This window comes from Balaenoptera borealis (genome assembly GCF_965194805.1).
Source record: "Balaenoptera borealis genome assembly, chromosome: 5".
Lineage (NCBI taxonomy): Eukaryota > Metazoa > Chordata > Mammalia > Artiodactyla > Balaenopteridae > Balaenoptera > Balaenoptera borealis.
Window position 1 is genome coordinate 60,533,247 of NC_138862.1, and position 18,831 is coordinate 60,552,077.

Below are 18,831 nucleotides of genomic sequence, written 5' to 3' on the forward strand. Positions count from 1 at the left end.
TTAAACTTTCTGGTATTTCATTATTAGTGTAAAGAAATGCAACAGACTTCTGTATATTAATTTTGTATCCTGCTACCTTGCTGAATTCATTTATTAGTTCTAATAGTTTTGTGTGGAGACTTAGGGTTCTCTATATGGAGTATCATGTCATCTGCAAATAGTGACACTTTTACCTCTTCCCCTCCAATGTGGATACCTCTTATTTCTTTTTCTTGTCTGATTGCTGTGGCTAGGACTTCCAATATTGTGTTGAATAGAAGTGGTGAGAGTGAGCATCCTTGTCTTGTTCCTGAATTTAGTGGGAAGGCTTTCAGCTTTTCACTACTGAGTATTGTATTGGCTGTGGATTTGTCGTAAATGGCCTTTATTATGTTGAGATATGTTCCCACTATACCCACTTTGGTGAGAGTTTCTGTCATGAATGGATGTTGAATTTTGTTAAATGCTTTTTCTGCATCTATTGAGATGATCATGTGGTTTGTCGTTCCTTTTGTTAATGTGGTGTATCGCTTTGATTGATTTGCATATGCTGAACCATCCTTGTGACCCTGGAATGAATCCAAGTTCTCTATTTTGTCTGATATGAGTATTGCTACCCCCACTTTCTTGTTGTTTCCATTTGCTGCCCTTACTTTCAGTCTGTGTGTGTCTTTTGCCCTGAAGTGAGTCTCTTTTTAGGCAGCATATTGCAGGTTCTTGGTTTTTTATCCAGTCTGCCACTCTATGTCTTTTGATCGGAGCATTTAGTCCATCAACATTTAAAGTAATTATTGATACGTATGTACTTATTGCCATTTTAATCCTTGTTTTCCAGTTGTTTTTGTAGTTCTTCTTTGTTCATTTCTTCTTCTTGCTTTTACTTTCATAGTTTGATGATTTTCTTTTGTAGTATGCTTGACTCCTTTCTTTTTGGTTTTTGTGAATCTACTGTATGTTTTTTATTTGTGGTTAACATGGAGTTAAAGTATGTTGACCCATAAATACATCTACTTGCTTTAAACTCATGGTCATTCAAGTTCAAACACATTCTAAAAGATATCTACATTTTTATACTCTCCTCCCCCACGTTTTGTGATTTCAATGTCCTACTTTACATCGTCATGCTTATCCTTTTACTTACTGTAGTTATAATCTCTTTTATAATTTTTTCATTGTTTTTAAATCTATGTACTGGCTTATTTGAGTGATCTTCAGTCCTTAACTATATATTTGCTCTTCCTATTGGGATTTTCCCTTTCCTATGGATTCTTCTTTCTATTTAAGGAAGACCCTTCAACATTTCTTTTAGGTTAGGTTTGGTATTGCTGAATTCTTTTAGTTTTTGCCTGTATGAGAAATTCTTTATCTCTTCTTCTATTCTAAATGATAATCTTGCTGGATAGAGCATCCTAGGCTGCAGGTTTTTCCCTTTCAGAACGTTGAATATATCATGCCACTTCCTTCTGGCCTACAGAGTTTCTGCAGAGAAATCATCTGATAGCTTTATGAGGGTTCCCTTGTAAACAACTCTTTGTTTTTCTCTTGCTGCCTTTAGAATCCTCTCTTTAACTTTTGCCATTTTAGTGGGTGGGCCAATAGGTTCGTTTGGTTTTTTCCGTAAGATGGCTCTAGTAGCACTTTTTTGTCTTTAACTTCATTCGAAACAATTTTGTTAGATTGTGTGTGACAGCTGTCATATCAGCATGCATTTAAAAAAGGACATCAAAATTGGTGAATTTTTATGTAGCCATTTTAATACTGAAGATGGAAGAAAAACAACATTTTTGGCATTTTATGCTTTATTATTTCAAGAAAGGTAAAAAAGCAACTGAAATTCACAAAAAGATTTGTGCAGTGTATGGAGAAGGTGCTGTGACTGGTCGAACATGTCAAAAGTGGTTTGCGAGGTTTCGTGCTGGAGATTTCTCGCTGGATGTTGCTCCACTGTTGGGTAGACCAGTTGAAGTTGATAGCAATCAAATTGAAACAATAATTGAGAACAATCAATGTTATACCACACGGGAGAGAGCTGACATACTCAAAATATCCAAATCAAGTGTTGAAAATCATTTGCCCCAGCTTGGTTATGTTCATTGCTTTGATGTTTGGATTCCACATGAGTTAAGCGAAAAAAACCTTCCTGACCATGTTTCCACATGATATTCTCTACTGAAATGTAATGAAAATGTTCCGTTTTTAAAACAAATTGTGACGGGCGATGAAAAGTGGATACTGTACAATAATGTGGAGCAGAAGAGATCATGGGGCAAGCTAAATGAACCACCACCAACCACACCAAAAGCTGGTCTTCATCCAGAGAAGGTGATGTTGTGTATATGGTGGGATTGGAAGGGAGTCCTCTATTGTGAGCTCCTTCTGGAAAACCAAACGATTAATTCCAACAGGTACTGCTCCCAATCAGACCAACTGAAAGCAGCACTCAACGAAAAGCATCCAGAATTAGTCAAAAGAAAATGCCTAATCTTCCATCAGGATAACGCAAGACCACATGTTTCTTTGATGACCTGGCAAAAACTGTTACAGCTTGGCTGGGAAGTTCTGATTCATCTGCCGTATTCAGCAGACATTGCACCTTCAGATTTCCATTTATTTCGGTCTTTACAAAATTCTCTTAATGGAAAAAATTTCAATTCCCTGGAAGATTGTAAAAGGCACCTGGAACAGTTCTTTGCTCAAAAAAGATAAAAAGTTTTGGGAAGATGGAATTATGAAGTTGCCTGAAAAATGGTAGAAGGTAGTGGAACAAAAGGGTGAATATGTTGTTCAATAAAGTTCTGGGTGAAAATGAAAAATGTGTCTTTTATTTTTACTTAAAAAACCGAAGGCACTTTTTGGCCCACCCAATAATTATTATTCTTATTTTTAACATCTTTATTGGAGTATAATTGCTTTACAATGGTGTGTTCGTTTCTGCTCTATAACAAAGTGAATCAGCTATAGATATACATAATCCCCATATCTCCTCCCTCTTGCGTCTCCCTCCCACCCTCCCTATCCCACCCCTCTAGGTGGACACAAAGCACCGAACTGATCTCCCTGTGCTATGCGGCTGCTTCCCACTAGCTATATATTTTACATTTGGTAGTGTATATATGTCCATGCCACTCTCTCACTTTGTCCCAGCTTACCCTTCCCCCTCCCCTTGTCAACTCCATTCTCTACGTCTGTGTCTTTATTCCTATCCTGCCCCTAGGTCCACCCAATAATTATGATATGTCTTAATGTGGGTCTGTTTGGGTTTATCTTGTTTGGGACCTTTTGTGCTTCCTGTACCTGAATATCTATTTCCTTCTGTAGGTTTGGGAAGTTTTCAGCCATAATTTCTTCAAATACATTTTTGATCCCTTTCTCTCTCTCTTCACTTTCCAGAACCCCTATTATGCGTAGGTCGACACACTTTATATTATCCCATAGATCTCGTATGTTGCTTTTGTTTTTTTTTTTTTTCATTTGTCTGTCTGCTGTTCTTTTTTTTTAAACATCTTTATTGGAGTATAATTGCTTTACAATGGTGTGTTAGTTTCTGGTTTATAACAAAGTGAATCAGCTATACGTATACATATATCCCCATATCCCCTCCCTCTTGCGTCTCCTTCCCACCCTCCCTATCCCACCCCTCTAGGTGGTCACAAAGCACCAAACTGATCTTCCTGTGCTATGTGGCTGCTTCCCACTAGCTATCTGTTTTACATTTGGCAGTGTATATATGTCCATTCCACTCTCTCACTTTGTCCCAGCTTACCCTTCCCCCTCCCTGTGTCCTCAAGTCCATTATCTAGTAGGTCTGCGTCTTTATTCCTGTCCTGCCCCTAGGTTCTTCAGACTTTTTCCTTTTTTTTTAGATTCCATATATATGTGTTAGCATACGGTATTTGTTTTTCTCCTTCTGACTTACTTCACTCTGTATGACAGACTCTAGGTCCATCCACCTCACTACAAATAACTCAATTTTGTTTCTTTTTATGGCTGAGTAATATTCCATTGTGTATACGTGCCACATCTTCTTTATCCATTCATCTGTCAATGGACACTTAGGTTGCTTCCATGTCCTGGCTATTGTAAATAGAGCTGTAATGAACATTGTGGTACATGAATCTTTTTGAATTATGGTTTTCTCAGGGTATATGCCCAGTAGTGGGATTGCTGGGTCATATGGTAGTTCTATTTTTAGTTTTTTAAGGAACCTCCATACTGTTCTCCATAGTGGTCTGCTGTTCTGATTGGGTGATTTCCATTATTCTGTCTTCCAGATCACTTATTCGTTCTTCTGCATCATTCAGTTGGCTATCCATTGCTTCCAGATTGCTTTTTATCTTGGAAATTTTATTATCTTTGGTACATTTTTTGTTTCTAGTTCCTTGTTACAGTGATCTGTGTTTATATTGATAATCTTTCTTAATTCAGTTAGCATTTTGATTACTACCTTTTTGAACTCGAGTTCTGGTAGACTGGTGAGCGCTGTTTCATTAGTTGTTCTTTTAGGGGATTTCTCTTGCTCTTTTAATTGGGAGTAGTTCCTCTGCTTTTCATTTTAACTTTCTCTGTCTCCATGAATTTAGGAGAAACAGTTAGCTATTTTGGTCTTGAAGGAGTGTTTCTATGTGAGAGCATCCCTATGTAGACTGTGTATGTCCAATGTTTTTGGTGTGAGGGCTGGTTTTGATATGGACACCAGCCATGTCTGTCCTCAGGGTGTACTGGCCGTTGTCACTCTGATGGGGGTGTGGTTGGTGTTGGGGGGTCTAAATCCTGTGCAGGGTGTGAGGCAGGACTTCCTCTCTGCTCAGTGGCAGTCACCACCCTGTCAGGTTCCCAGTTGCTGAAGCAGAAGCCCTGAGGGTCAGGCTTGATCAGCCTCCATTACCCTTGAGTGCATGCTCCGCCCCAAAGGTGGGGAGTGCTGAAGGAACTGGGGCTCGTGCACTTACAGAGCACCAACGTGCCCCCTAAGTAGGTGACGTCAGCTCTGCTCAGACGCAGCCCAGGGTCACATCTCTTCCCCTGCTGTGTTTGTCCCCAATCGAGTGCAAGGCTGTGGTGTGGAGTGGGCGGGGCTGGGGCATTTGCCAGGCTGGGGCTGGGGGCCAGGGCACTGTGGCAGCCTTCTTACAGGACCGGTCTCCCCCAGATCCAGCATCGAGCTGTGGGGTGGAGTGGGCGGGGCCGGGTGCTCCTGTGGTGCCACTGGAGCGAGCTCTGACAGTGGTCGCCGGCGCCCCACCTGGCTCACAGCCCAGTCCCCCAGGGCTGTCTCTGAGCAGCTAGGTCGAGCCTTCTCCCTGGGCCTGTCTGGCCCAGATCCTGCGCCAAGCTGCAGTGTGGATGGGGGCGGGGAGTGTTTGCTCAGCTGGGGGATGAACCGCTGCCTGCTCCTGGGGTGCTGCCCGAGTGCCCGCTTACAGCGGCTGCTGCCACCCCACCTGGATCACAACCCAGGCCCCCCCGGGCTGTCTCTGTGTAGCTAGACCGAGTCTTTTCCCATGGCCCGGCTGACCCTGATCTCACACCCGACTGTGGTGTGGAGTGACCAGAGCAGGGGTGTTCGCCCCGTTTGGATTAGGGAGTCTGGTGAGGCAGCAGCCACCAGTGCAAGGCTCTCTCTGCCCTGACTGTTGCAAGCCAACTTGTGTGCACGCCTTGTGAGTAGAGTTAGGCTTCTGCAGCCCTTCTGTCTGTCCCAGCAGTTCTCCCAGCAGCCAAAGGGGCTTGTCTCCTCCGTGCAGGGCCCCAGGACGGAACACTCAGACTGTGGCTCGGCCGCACACTCCCCAGGGCAAGGGTCTGCCCATGTGGACCTTCTCTTCCTTTCAGATCCCTCCCAGGGACACAGGTCCCAATCTGATGCCTTTTTTCTGCCCTACCCGGTTAAGTGGAGCTCTTTCTTGCAGCTTTGGTTGTACAGAGTTCTTCTGCCAGTTTCTAGTTAGTCTTCTGTGAGAATTGTTCCACACGTAGACGTATTTTTGATGTGCTTGTGGGGAGAGGTGAACTCCATGTCCTCCTACTCCACCATCTTGATCCCTCCTAGGCAAAGAAAAGGCATTCCTAGAAGAGGGCACGGCTTGAGTAAAGGCAGAGGCAAGAATAGCTAACTTTATATTTTCACAAGTAGAGGCATAGATGGGATTTATTCTGGCTTCATGACCTTCTAATGAAGCCCCCCCTAGAATGCATTTCAGTCCCCATTAACTTTATGGCGGATGGTTGGTTGATGCTTCTGATAATGTTGATTTTTTTGTTGGTGGAGGTATTACTGTTCAGTTACAAAAGGCTTCAAGGAGTAGAGCTGCTTAGTTTGCTTTCTTCTTTCATCCATCCGGTCCACCATTTATAGCTTCCCGTACTTGGCTATATGACCCACTCCCCGTCCTTGACCCTATCTATCTCCCACTCTCACTTGCTGTTCACAACTTTCCTGTGGTTACACTCCCATTTTCTGACTTCTGCATTCTAGCTCCTACTGTTCTATCCTGACTGAAATGCTCTGCCCCCTGGGGGAATCTCCTAGATCGTCTTTGCCTGCATTTATCTTCCTTCCTCTGAACTCCTAAAGCACATGGGCACAATCACTGGTTTGGTGCTTATTTATAGTCTCTATCTACCTACCTACCTATCTACATCTATCTACCTACCTACATCTATTCACCTGAGGTCCACCAACTCCTTGACATTTTGTGTGAAGTCGTATGCAATGTGCATATGTGCATTTTCTGGAGAGCAGGTCTGCGACTTTCATTACTACCTCACAGGGGTCTATGATTCCAAAGTGGTTAAGAACTACAGTATCAAGGCAATACCAGACATATAAGAAGTACTAGTTTGGCTGAGAAGAACTGGCCAAGTGCATAGCTGAGCTCTAATTGCAGAACTACACAGTAACTGCTGACAATGAGAGACTTAGGTCTGGAGACATCTCTTAGTCCTACCATGTATATAAAAAATACCAGATTTGTAAAATTATAAATCTATATCCAATTACAAATTATATACACCTAGAGGTGATATAGATATGCAGAATTAAACCTCATGGTCTTACTAGGAATCATCTTTTCAGTGGTACTGCAATTTCTCACCCACAGCTTTTCTATACAATATTCTTTCGTTCAAATAAAATTAAGAACTCTGAATATCAATTTTTAAGTGTTAACGTTCCTTTTAAAAGATCCATTAGTGTCACTCCTGCAATAAAATGCATCCATTTGTTTACCAAATATCTATCATACACCCATGTACTAGGCTCTGTCATGCTGAGAATACAGTTGCACGCAAGATGTGATGGGGAGAGACGATAAACATTTAAACAATAAATGACAATTTCAGAGAGTCTTAAGTTCTGTGAAGAAAATAGGGCAGGTTATTGGATAGACAGGAATGGAGGCAGGTGGCGTGCATCTGAGTGGAAACCTGAATGGTGAGATCTGGGTCACGTGAGAGCTATGACACAGACGTGAGCGTTGTCCGTCTGAGGAACACTGGGGGAGGCCAGTGGGGCTGGACCATGGTGAACAAGGAGCAGAGTGGGAAGAGATGAAGTCACAGCAGTGCTTTTACATCAAGTGGACTCTGGCTGAGAATTTACTTCTTGTTGAATGCATGGATTCACATACTGATTTTCTAACTTCAAACCCTAAATAGGACCACTATCTTACTATTGTATTTTAGTTTACAAATGAGATTGAATTAGAAAATGGGGAAGAAGACTGACTTGGCAAGAAGAGGATGATTTGAGCCAGAAAACCTGATTTGGAGTCCAGGCTCCACCACTTGTTATTTGGGCAATTCATCGACCTGAGCGGCTCCACCATTTGTTATTTGGGCAGTTCATCGACCTGAGCGTAGCTTCAGTTTCTTTGCTTGAAAATGAGAATCCTGACATCTGCCCCCTCCCCTCTGGCCTATACTCATCCATCAGATGAGATGGCATGTGTGAAAGCCCTCTTACTGCCCTGTGTCACATAAGGCAGCTGTCCCAGTGAATCTCTCAGTCTGTTTTTGGCAGCTGAGAAACAGAAAACAAAGGCGGACAAAAAGGGTGTTTAATAGTAATACATTAACAATGACAATAAACAAAACAATAGCTATTATTTTGGGCCAAGCAGTACATTAACTGAGGTCCTATGTGACCTTGTTTAGTCCTTACAACAACGCTGTAAGACAGGTTCTGCGGTTATTCTCATTTTATAAAAGAGGAATAGGGAGGTTCAAATGCAAGCATTTCTTCAAAGGCAAGTCCTCTGAATACCCTCATTCATTGCCTATTTATTTTAGACAAAATTAGAATCAACTTGCTTATGTTTTTTCTGCCCCCAGATTTTAGTACCTGTAAATTAAACAAGGGTGAGCAGGTTTTGCTGGAGGTGGGCACCCTGCTGGCAACAAGATAGAAACACTTTTACAAAAAACCAGACACGCACACGCGTACACACAAATGAAAACAAAGCAACCAAAAGTGAATTGACATAGTGAGAAAAGGGACACTTCTACACCTTCACAACAGTCTTCACACCTCGGAACCTGGAGGCTTATGCCCACATTAACTGGTGCTCCTAAGGAATGACATTAAATCACCAAAAAAGGACAGATCGTTTGTTTACTCTCCAAGGGAAGGGCATAATGAAATTTAGAACATTTTTATCCAAAATGCTTAAAGTTATAAAACAAAGAAAAAGCATACTTATATGGAATACCTTATTCCCCAAAGACACTGAATTAAATGTCATCACTGTATTATAAATATTAATATGACATATAGTATGATTCTACTTATATAAAGTTCCAAGTCTTGAAGGGTGCATACTTAGGAGGTATAAATAAAAAGAAGTGCAAGGAAATGTTTATCATAAAGGTCAGGAGAGTAGTTTACCTTCAGGAGGAAAGGGTGGGACCCGTGATTGGGGAGGAGCCCATGGGGACTTCTGGGGGCCAGGAGTGTCCTACTTCTCAACCACAGGAGTGGTGACAGGGGTGTCCACTTTCTAGTTCATTAAGCTGTATTTGTAGGATTTAAGCACTCGTCTATATTTGTGTTATATTTCACAATAAATAATGTTTAAAAAAAAGAAATTAAACTTAAAGAAAAAACTATGACAAAGAACACTACCTCTGTTTAGGTGTGTTTCATGTATTTCAAAATTCACTTTTTTTTTTTTAAATTTTTATTGGAGTATAGTTGCTTTACAACGTGGTGTTAGTTTCTACCGTATAGCAAAGTGAATCAGCTATATGCACAATTCACTTTATTCTCTTTCCGGTCCTGTGAGGAAGGGAGGGCAGGCATCCTCCTCCCCTTCCTTATTTTAAAGATGGGGACCCTGGAGTTCAAGGGGGTTACTCTCTTGCAGTCATGCAGTCAGGGGGCGAGCTGGGACCCCCACCCCTGCCGGGTATCTCCGAGTGCCCAGCTCTCCTAGCCTCCACCTTATCTTTTCAGATACATTCCAGGCATAGAATGGACTGCAGAGCAATTGTGAAATCAGTGAGGGAATTTTCGTAGAGATGAAAACCTCACCTGTCACTGTGCTCCACCGCAACCTTGTGCTTGTTCTGGGAATCGATCCTGGCCTCCCTGACCATGTTATACCAGGCCCTGAAAATCTTCTTCTGAAGAAAATGTACACACAGTGTTTGTACTTCTTCCTCTAGGTCAGTCAGGTACTGGGGATGAGAACAGGGGAAAAAGTGAGACAAATAACATCACAGACAAAGAATTTAAGCAAATAAACAGTACAGAAGAGAAAGAATTGAACCAGACACAAAACAAAGGACACTGGAGGCATAAGGAGAAAGGATGATGTGGCAGCCAAGGCCATATCCTCTGTAAGGTATTAAAAGATAATAATGGAATCAGAGGGATAGAAACAGTTACAAGACTGAGGGCGTAGGTTTCTAGTAAAATCACTTGAGCAATTATGGGACAAGAAAGAAGAAATTAGTATAAAAACAAAAGCTGATGTATGACACATTACAGTTTATAGGGACACTCTCTATGTGAAAAGAAACCTGCTTAAGATTTTATACTAACAAAATATTGATCTGACATTTTCAAATTCGTTTCAAAGCAGTGAATTGAATTGCCTCTTCTATATTGTTCTTGAAAAAAACATAATGACTGTTGACATCTGGAGTGCACCTAATTTTCTTACATAGGGTTGGGCAGAGACATGTATTTAACACTCCCTTCATTGGGGCCTTACCTGTAGCCAGCTCCGGATGACTCTCCTAAGTAATATTTGGGAATAAAATTGATCAGCTTTGGCCGTCTTCCTAGCCAGGCTTTCCTGACTCCACTGGAACCAGGTCAGCAGGCATTTCCTCTGTAGGGCCAAAGAGTGATGTCCTTTGGCCACCTGGACAATTTTTTAAATGAGAAAAGGAAATTATTCCTTATATGTTAAATCATTTAAGGAAATATACATCGCCTTGGCAAGTGATGCTGTAAACCACGTACAGGCAGTTACTAGAGAGAATAATCTTACGGACATTCACCTATGTCCTAAAAGCTTTGACTACTGACTGTATTACATGGGGACTTCAGATTCACATCATGCATAGCCTTTCAATGCTGACTCCCTGAAGACCACAATGACTGGCTGGTTATTCAGGAAATGGAACAAACAACCTCCAAAACCATTTTGTCGCTTGCACTGAGTTTTAAAGTGTGTGGGTGGCAACATTCTTGGTTCCTTCTCCTGGAGCTTGGGCAGCAACTGCATAACAAACCTCTCTTTATTATATGTGCTTAACCACTGTCTAATCAAGGAAATGCCAATACTTTCAATTAGTTCTGTAGAATGAGCTGTCACTAGCACTGAAATTTAGACATTATCAATAAACCACAAGCCATTTGATAGAAAAATAACATGCTGAATAATTTAATATCTTACCAACTTAAAGGGCTCAGAGTATCATTCTACCAAAATAAACATACAACTCAGACTTTATAGATTTTTTTAAAAGTAACTGTTAACAGTCTCTTAAGAGGCAGAGGGAAAAGCCCTTTTCTCTTAGTCCTCCCCATTAGACATTTTTCTGAGTCTTGTCTCACCACTGAGCACTGTGAACGTGACTGATCTGAGTGAGCCCCTTGGCAGTCACACATACTGGCCAAAATGACCATCGCAGGAGGTCTCCGTGACACCTGGGAGCCAAAAGGCAAGGGGAGCCAGAAACACACAACCTCCTACCCTCTCTCTCTCCATCTTCTAGGAAAACACAGAGAACCAGGGAGAAAAAGAAAGATAATCAGAAGATCCCTTAAAAATTCTGAAAATTGTCATTGGAACAAATGAAATATAGCACATGTGAGTTTAAGGGAAAATGCTAAATAACTCTTCTGAAAACAAAAACAAAAACAAAAACGTTAGAAAGAAGCCAGGAACTGTCTAACTGGACCCTTTTTCTATCCCTTCCTGGATGTCAGCTCTGATGGATGAAGAAGATACTGCTTCCTCTTACTGTCCTCCAGAACTTTTCCTTTTACTTCTTTAATTTTTTTTTCTAACTTTCTTACTTCTTCTTCTTTTTTTTTTTTTTAACTTTCAGCTGGTGGTTAGTATCTACATATACCTCTGATTCCTACACAGCACAAAAGACATGCCTGAACTGGGCAGGATTTTTGGAGGAAGGGGTTGCTGAGCTCCATTCTAGCTTTGTAACCAATGTGCTGTGTGACCTTAAGCAAGTCGGTTTTCCTCTCTGAGACTCAGTTCCCTTATTTACAAATTGAAAGAGAAGGAGAGGATTACTAATTTTCTATAAAATTCTATTATCTTGTGTGGTAGGCTGAATAGTGGCCCTCAGGGATGGCCACAAACTAATCCCTGGAACCTGTAAATGTTACCTTACATGGTAAAAGGGATTTTGCAGATGTGATTAAGTGAAGGATCTTAAAATGGGGAGATGATCCTGGATTATATGGGAGAGCCCTAAATGTAATCACAAGAGTTCTTGTAAGAGGAGCAGCATCAATATAAGATGTGACATGAATGTAAGAGATGAGAGTGAACTGAGGAAGGGGCTATGGGCACTGGGATGCGGGCAGCCATTAGAAGCTGAAAAAGGAAAGGAAACAGTTTCTCTCCTGGGAAACCCCAGAAGGCAGTTGTCTTGCTGACACTTTGACTTTAGCCCAGCAAGTCTGATTTTGGACTTCTGACCTCCAGAAATTTAAGATAATAAATTTGTTTTAAGCCACTATGTTTGTGGTAATTTGTTATAACAGCATAGGAAACTAACACACTTGTTACAAACTAGAGAGGTGATTCTCAAAATGTGGTGCTCAGACTACTTGGATCAGAATCTCCTGGGCTACTTTTTTTTTTTTTTTTAATATTATAGTCTTTTATTCTACTGTTTTTTTTTTTTTTTTTTGGCCATGCCATGTGGCATGTGGGATCCTAGTTCCCCAACCAGGGGTCGAACCTACGCCCCCTGCGTTGAAAGCACAGAGTCTTAACCACTGGACCGCCAGGGAAGTCCCTGGGCTACTTTTTAAAAATGCAGATTCCCTGACACACCACCCCCAGCCCCCTGGCCAACAACCCAGACCTACTGAGAACACCTGGAGGTGGGAACAGGAACTTGCATTTTTATAAGCTCTCCAGATGGTTTTATGAATAGGAAAATTTGGAAATGCTGGATTCAGATCTGTGTTCTCCTGTTTTTATTTTAATTAGGTTTTTCTATATTTAAGGCCTATAACTGTCATTTTGAACTCAAACTCCTGTTTCTTTTTATATTCTTATAAGTAAATTTTAAATTTAATTTGATTATTCACCCATAGATTATTTTGTTTCTAAATTTTATAACTTTCTTGATTTTACTCGGTCAAAAACTGAGTAAAAACTCAGGGACCAAAAAAGAAGAGCTGATAAGAATTTAAGAGTGAGTTTTTCTACTTCCTGTCTGCTTTTTCTTTGTGTATTAATAATTAAAAACAAAGAAACAGACAAAAGCCAGAGAGAATAAACAAAACTAGGAGCGCTCAACTGGATAACAAACTATCTGATATGACTAAATGTTTGTTGTAGTATATTCAAGAAGCAAACTTCCATTCAGATTTCATTTCCAGACTCATTCACTCAGAAAACTATGGCTCAGCCCTCCCATATCATTACCAGGAAAATAGCAATGCTTGGGGCACAGATGGGTCAAGGCCTCCAAGAGGAGGGATCCTCGTGCCCTCAGGCCTGACCACCACAAATTGGCCTCCTTAGCTGGTTTGAGATACTCAGTGGTTCCAGAACCACCGGTTAGGAGGCAGAGGACAAAAAATCAGAGACAGAAAAACAGTGGGGAGGGCATTTAGGGAAGATAAGAAGAAGAAAGTGTGAAAATAGGAAGAGAACAAAGAGAATGAAGGGTGAATAGATTGGCTAGGGGAGGAAAAAGTAGCCTAAGTCACGTTCACAAAGGTACAGCCTGCAGCATTACTGCACGCAGTGGGCTTCTTATGGTACAAGAGCATTATTGTTCATCTTTAATCCTGGTTTTCATAACCAAGAAGATTAGCCTTACTTTTCAGTATTAACTTGGCCAAATGTGTAAATAAGAGTGGTCAAAACTGGTATGCATTACTGACCTTATTATGAAGTAGAATTCTAAAGATAACATCTTATCTATTTTGAGCTTTTGATCATTTAGTTAAATGCCGTGTTCTGTGCACTGGATAAATTTGAATTTCAGTGGTATCTGATTTCATTTATCCCTGTGTGGTAGAGTGGATGACTATTCCGGATAATAGGATGTGACACCCACACACTTGCATGTGATTTCATCCTGTCTCCCAATGGAGTAAATGGAGCCTTTTTCTCCTCTCAGTGACCTTGAGTTTGGCCCTATGACTTGCTGTGGCCAATGGAATGTTAGTGGACATGATACAAGCCAAGGTTTCATATGGGTTTACATAATTGGGTTTGGCCTTTGTATCTCAGACATTTGCCAGGTGAAAGCTTGCCCTGAATAACAGCTGGAGCCAGAAAGAGGCTGTGGAGAGATCTGAATTTGATCTAAACTGGCCCACAAACATGTGAGTGGGAAATAAATACCTGAGTTGTAAGCCACGATATTTCAGGGCTGTTTGTTAGGCAGCTTTATTGCAGCAGAAATTTGATTAGTATACCTTATGGTAATTATTTTTCCTTTATTACATAGCTATACACTGCTAAAATTGAGAGAGGCCTCTATTCATCCTACCTTGGAGGTCTCTAATAAAAAATGTACTCTAGTTTTTTCCAACCTATTCAGTTACAGAAGTCTTTCTCTACCTTGGAAGACCAAATTCAAACTTTTATCTAAAACAAGTAAATATCCACACTCAATTCATTTATCTTTCTGACTTTTAAATCTCCAAACGACCTCCAAGCCTCACTGGGTGTTTATCCTATTTTAAAGTCCACTTGCTGATTTTGGGGGGATAAGAGTGTGACACTATACCTGGAGGTTTTGCTTGCTTTGCATTCTCAGTCTCTTCCAAGGCTCCAGACCTTTTTTTCTTAGCAATACGCTTTCATAATGTTCTTTGGCTATTGCTTCCAGCTGCTGGTTCCTCTTAATTCTCTTCTGCTTCTCTAGTTCTTTCTGGAAAAAATAAATAGGTAAAAATGCCAAGGAGGAACCAAAATAGTAACATAGGAAGTTCCTGAACTTCCCTCCTCCCTTGGATGCACTGAATGTATAGCTACACATGGAGCACTTCCCTCTGAAAGAAATCCAGAAACTAGCTGTGTGACTTTTCCACATCAAGCGAATGAGAAAATACCTACATTGATACATCAAAAATATTGACAGGAAAGGCTGAGACACAGGCTTGCCATAAACGCCATCCCTGGCTCAGTGCCCTATAATAGGGAGGGAACTCCCAACTCCCAGCTTCTTCCTAAGGAGTGAAGGATTTGGACTGCACATCTAGCACCCCAACTTTAAAGACAACCATTCAAGCAAGGGATGGGCCCCCAAAACACTAACAAGGCTTGTGTCCACGAGACACACAAGACTATAGCAAACAAAGAAAGAGGTCTTATTGGATGAGAGTACTCACTGTGGCTATGCTCCTATACTCACTCCTATGCTCTCAGGACTCAGTCCTGAGAAAGCAAGCAAAAAGCCCATCTCCCAGTCTTTCCCTGAAAGAGATTTGACTTCATACTTTACAAGCTGCTGCCTGAGGGTCCAGATTCTAATTTAGCACGCATCTAGGAGCTGGCTGAGATCCTCTCCAGAGCGTGAGGGAGCCTTTGGGTACTTCCTCTGCCTTCTCCCTCTGGCTCACTCCACATCAGATTGCTAGCATCTGTCTAAAGGAGCTTACACACACATTTTGCATGCTAACTTTTGTGACTGCCACCTGAGTGGGAGGGGCCCCTGGACTGCCTGGCTCTGATAGCCAGTGGAACTTACATTCACAAGTCCCATAGGACTACGGCAAACAAGCAGGCACAGGAGAAACCCGCTCCCCCCCACATCGCCCTGGCCACCCAGCCCCATGGTTATACACCTGGGCTCAGTGAAAGGGAGCAGGAAAAACACACATCTCCTAGTTTCTCCCTGGAAGGGGCTTAACTACGTATTTTCACAGCTGCTGCCTGAGGGTACAGCTTCTAACCAGTGTGTATCAAGGTGCTGACTAAGATCCTTTCTTTTGGGACACTGATAGGTCTTGGCACACGCTCAGATACGGGGGGCTACTAAGGACAAAGGCAGTGACAAAGGTCTGAGAGACAACCAGAAGCCTGGGCCTGGCTGATGAGATTCATCTTCTGCACGTGAGCACTCTGTCAAGACTAGCAAAGGTGACTGTTTTATCTAATGCACAGAAACCAACCCAGAGAGTCAAGAAAAATGAAGAAACAGAGAAATATGTTCCAACCAAAAGAGCAAGATAAACCTCCAGAAGCCAGTCTTAATGAAATGGAGATAAGTGATTTACCCAATAGAGTTTTCAAAATAACGGTCATAAAGATGCTCACTGATGTCAGGAGAGCAATGCATGAACAAAGAGAATTTCAACAGAGATAGAAAATATACAAAAGTACCAAACATAAATCATACAGCTGAAGAATACAATAACTGAACAGAAAAATTCAACAGAGGGGTTCAACAGCAGACCAGATCAAGCAGAAAAAAAGATCAGTCAACTTATAGACAGAGCAGTGGAATTCAATTCGAGGAACAAAAAGAAAAAATAATGAGAAAAAGTGAAGATAGCCTAAGGGACTAATGGGACACCATCAAAGGGAGAATAAACATACTATAGGAGTCCCAGAAAGAGAGAAGAGAAAGGGGCAGAAAACTTATTCAAAGAAATACTGGATAGTTCAACTTCACATGGTCAGGCAGTTGGAAAGATGCTTAGTGTTTGTAATCCTTTGGGCTTCAATGATACAGTCTTCCCAGTGCCAGTTCTAGATCTGCTCCATCCTGTAGTACTTTATCTGTGACTGTTTTTAACCACAAAATTCTGCTGATTAAAGAGGCAAATCCATATAAACTTGGCCTTTTAAACAATGCCTTCATTCTGTCATAACCAGTCCCTCTTCCTTAACAATACTTTTCTTACTTATTAAACAACTTAGCAAGCAAGAGTTTTCCCAGCTTCCTCTTTTATAAAATTTTATAGATCTTTCAAAGGGAAAAGTACTTTATCTCCACCTTTGTCTCATATTTCTCTACCTCTACACCTATGACAATATACAGAAACATTGGTATACCCTATTCTATAAAGCCAATTCTTATTTTGCTCTAGTCTCATTATAACCACGTTTCTTAGGTTTTGACCACTCCCTTTCCAGAATCTTGCATCATGAAACATGTGCACAGGGAACACTCCCCAGCACAGATCACATGCCAGGCCACAGAATAAGTCTCAATAAATTTAAGATTGAAATCATGTCAAGCATTTTTTTTCTGACCACAATGGTACGAATCTAGAAATAAAAATAAAAAAAAAAAAAAAGGAAAAAAGAAAAAAAAGAAATACTGGCTGAAAATTTCCCTAACCTGGAGAGAGAAACAGATATCCAGGTCCAGGAAGCCCAAAAAGTACCAAATAAGATGAATCTAAAGAGACACACACCAAGACACTTTATAATTAAATTGTCAAAAATTAAAGACAAAGAATCTTAAAAACAGCAAGAGAAAAGCAACTTGTTAGGTATAAGTACACTCCTTCTACACTGATAATATAAGACTATCAGTGGATTTTTTGGGCAGAAATCTTGTAGGCCAGAGAAGTGAGATGTTATATTCAAATGCTGAAAGAAAAAAAACCTGCCAATTAAGTATACTCTACCCAGAAAAAATGTTCTTCAGAATTGAAGGAGAGATAAAGAGTTTTCCAGACAAACAAAAGCTGAAACAGTTCATCACCACTAGACCAGCCTTACCAGAAATGTTAAAGGGCCTTCTTCAAGTTGAAATGAAGAACACTAATAAGTAATATGAAAACATATGAAAGTATAAACTCACTGATAAAGGTAAATATATAGTTAAATTCAGAATAATACTCTTAATATTGTAATGGTGATGAGTGAATCACTTAAAACTCTAGTATAGGTTAAAAGACAAAAGTATTAAAAATAACTATAACTACAATAACTTGTTAATAGATACACAATATAAAATTGTGACAAACAAACTATGGTGGGAGAAGTGTAAAAATGTAGAGTTTTTGTATGCATTTGAAGTTATCAGCTTAAAATAGACTGTTATAATTACAAGATGTTTTATATAAGCCTCATGGTAACCATAAAGCATAAACTTATAGTAAATACACAAAATATTTATAAATCACAGCACAAATACATATAATCAAAGCACAAAGGAATAATGCAAGAGAGGAAGAAAGGAACAAAGGAACTACAAAACAGCTAGAAAATAATTAACAAAATGGCAATAGCTAGTCCACACCTATTAATAATTACTTGAAATGTACACAGATTAAATCCTTCATTCAAAAGACACAGAGTAGCTGAACGGATTAAAAAAACAAGACCCAACTATGTGCTTTCTATGAGAGGCTCACTTCAGCTTTAAGGACACATAGAGACTGAAAGTGAAGGAATGGAAAAAGATATTCCATGCAAACAGGAACCAAAAGAGAGCAGGGGTAGTTATATTTACATAAGACAATATAGACATTAAGCCAAAAATGATATCAAGGACAAAGAAGGTCATTATATCATGATAAAGAGGTCAATTCATCAAGAATATGTAACAATTTAAAATATTTTTGCATTCAACATTGGAGCACCTAAATACAAAGCAAATATTAACATTTTGAAGTGAGAAATAGACAGAAATACAATAACAGTAGTGGATTTCAATAACCCACTTTAAACAATGGATAGAGCATCTAGACAGAAAATCAACAAGGATATATTGGACTTAACACATTAGACCAGACGGAATTAACAGACATATACAGAACATTTCATCCAACAGCAGCAGAATACATATTTTTCTCAAGTGTACATGGAACATTCTTCAGGATAGATCATATGTTAGGCCATAAAACAAGTCTTAATAAATTTAAAAAGACTGAAATCATACCAAGCATATTTTCCAGCTACAATGTTATGAAATTAGAAATCAGTTACAAGAGGAAAACTGGAAAATTCACAAAGATGTGTAGATTAAACAACATGCTTGTGAACAACCAAGGGTCAAAAAAGGAATCAAAAGAAAAATAAAATAATAAAAAAAATCTGACAAAAATGAAAATGGAAACACAACATACCAGAACGTATGGGATGCAGCAAAAAGCAGTTCTACGAGGTAAGTTTAAATGCTTACATTAAGAAAAAAGAAAGATCTCAAATAAACAACCTAATTATA

At 40.2% G+C, this 18,831-nt stretch overlaps 2 protein-coding genes across 7 annotated transcripts in view; one reads left to right on the forward strand and one right to left on the reverse strand.

Annotated features, from left to right (window-relative positions):
* Positions 1 to 18,831, forward strand: part of ZDHHC23 (zDHHC palmitoyltransferase 23) — a 49,712-nt gene that overhangs the window by 16,664 nt on the left and 14,217 nt on the right. The gene's annotated exons all lie outside the window — the stretch shown is intronic.
* CCDC191 (coiled-coil domain containing 191) overlaps positions 1 to 18,831 on the reverse strand; it is a 101,277-nt gene that overhangs the window by 3,475 nt on the left and 78,971 nt on the right. For 4 of the 6 annotated variants that reach the window (XM_082394664.1, XM_082394663.1, XM_082394662.1 and 1 more), the window contains 3 exons: positions 14,434 to 14,577; positions 10,194 to 10,346; positions 9,509 to 9,654 (listed from right to left, as the gene is read on the reverse strand). In XM_082394664.1, the coding sequence (XP_082250790.1) occupies positions 9,509 to 9,654; positions 10,194 to 10,346; positions 14,434 to 14,577 (443 nt within the window). Of the gene's footprint in view, positions 1 to 9,508; positions 9,655 to 10,193; positions 10,347 to 14,433; positions 14,578 to 17,381; positions 17,424 to 18,831 lie in introns of those variants that run through there. The other 2 variants (XM_082394660.1, XR_014245358.1) reach the window with 2 other exon arrangements.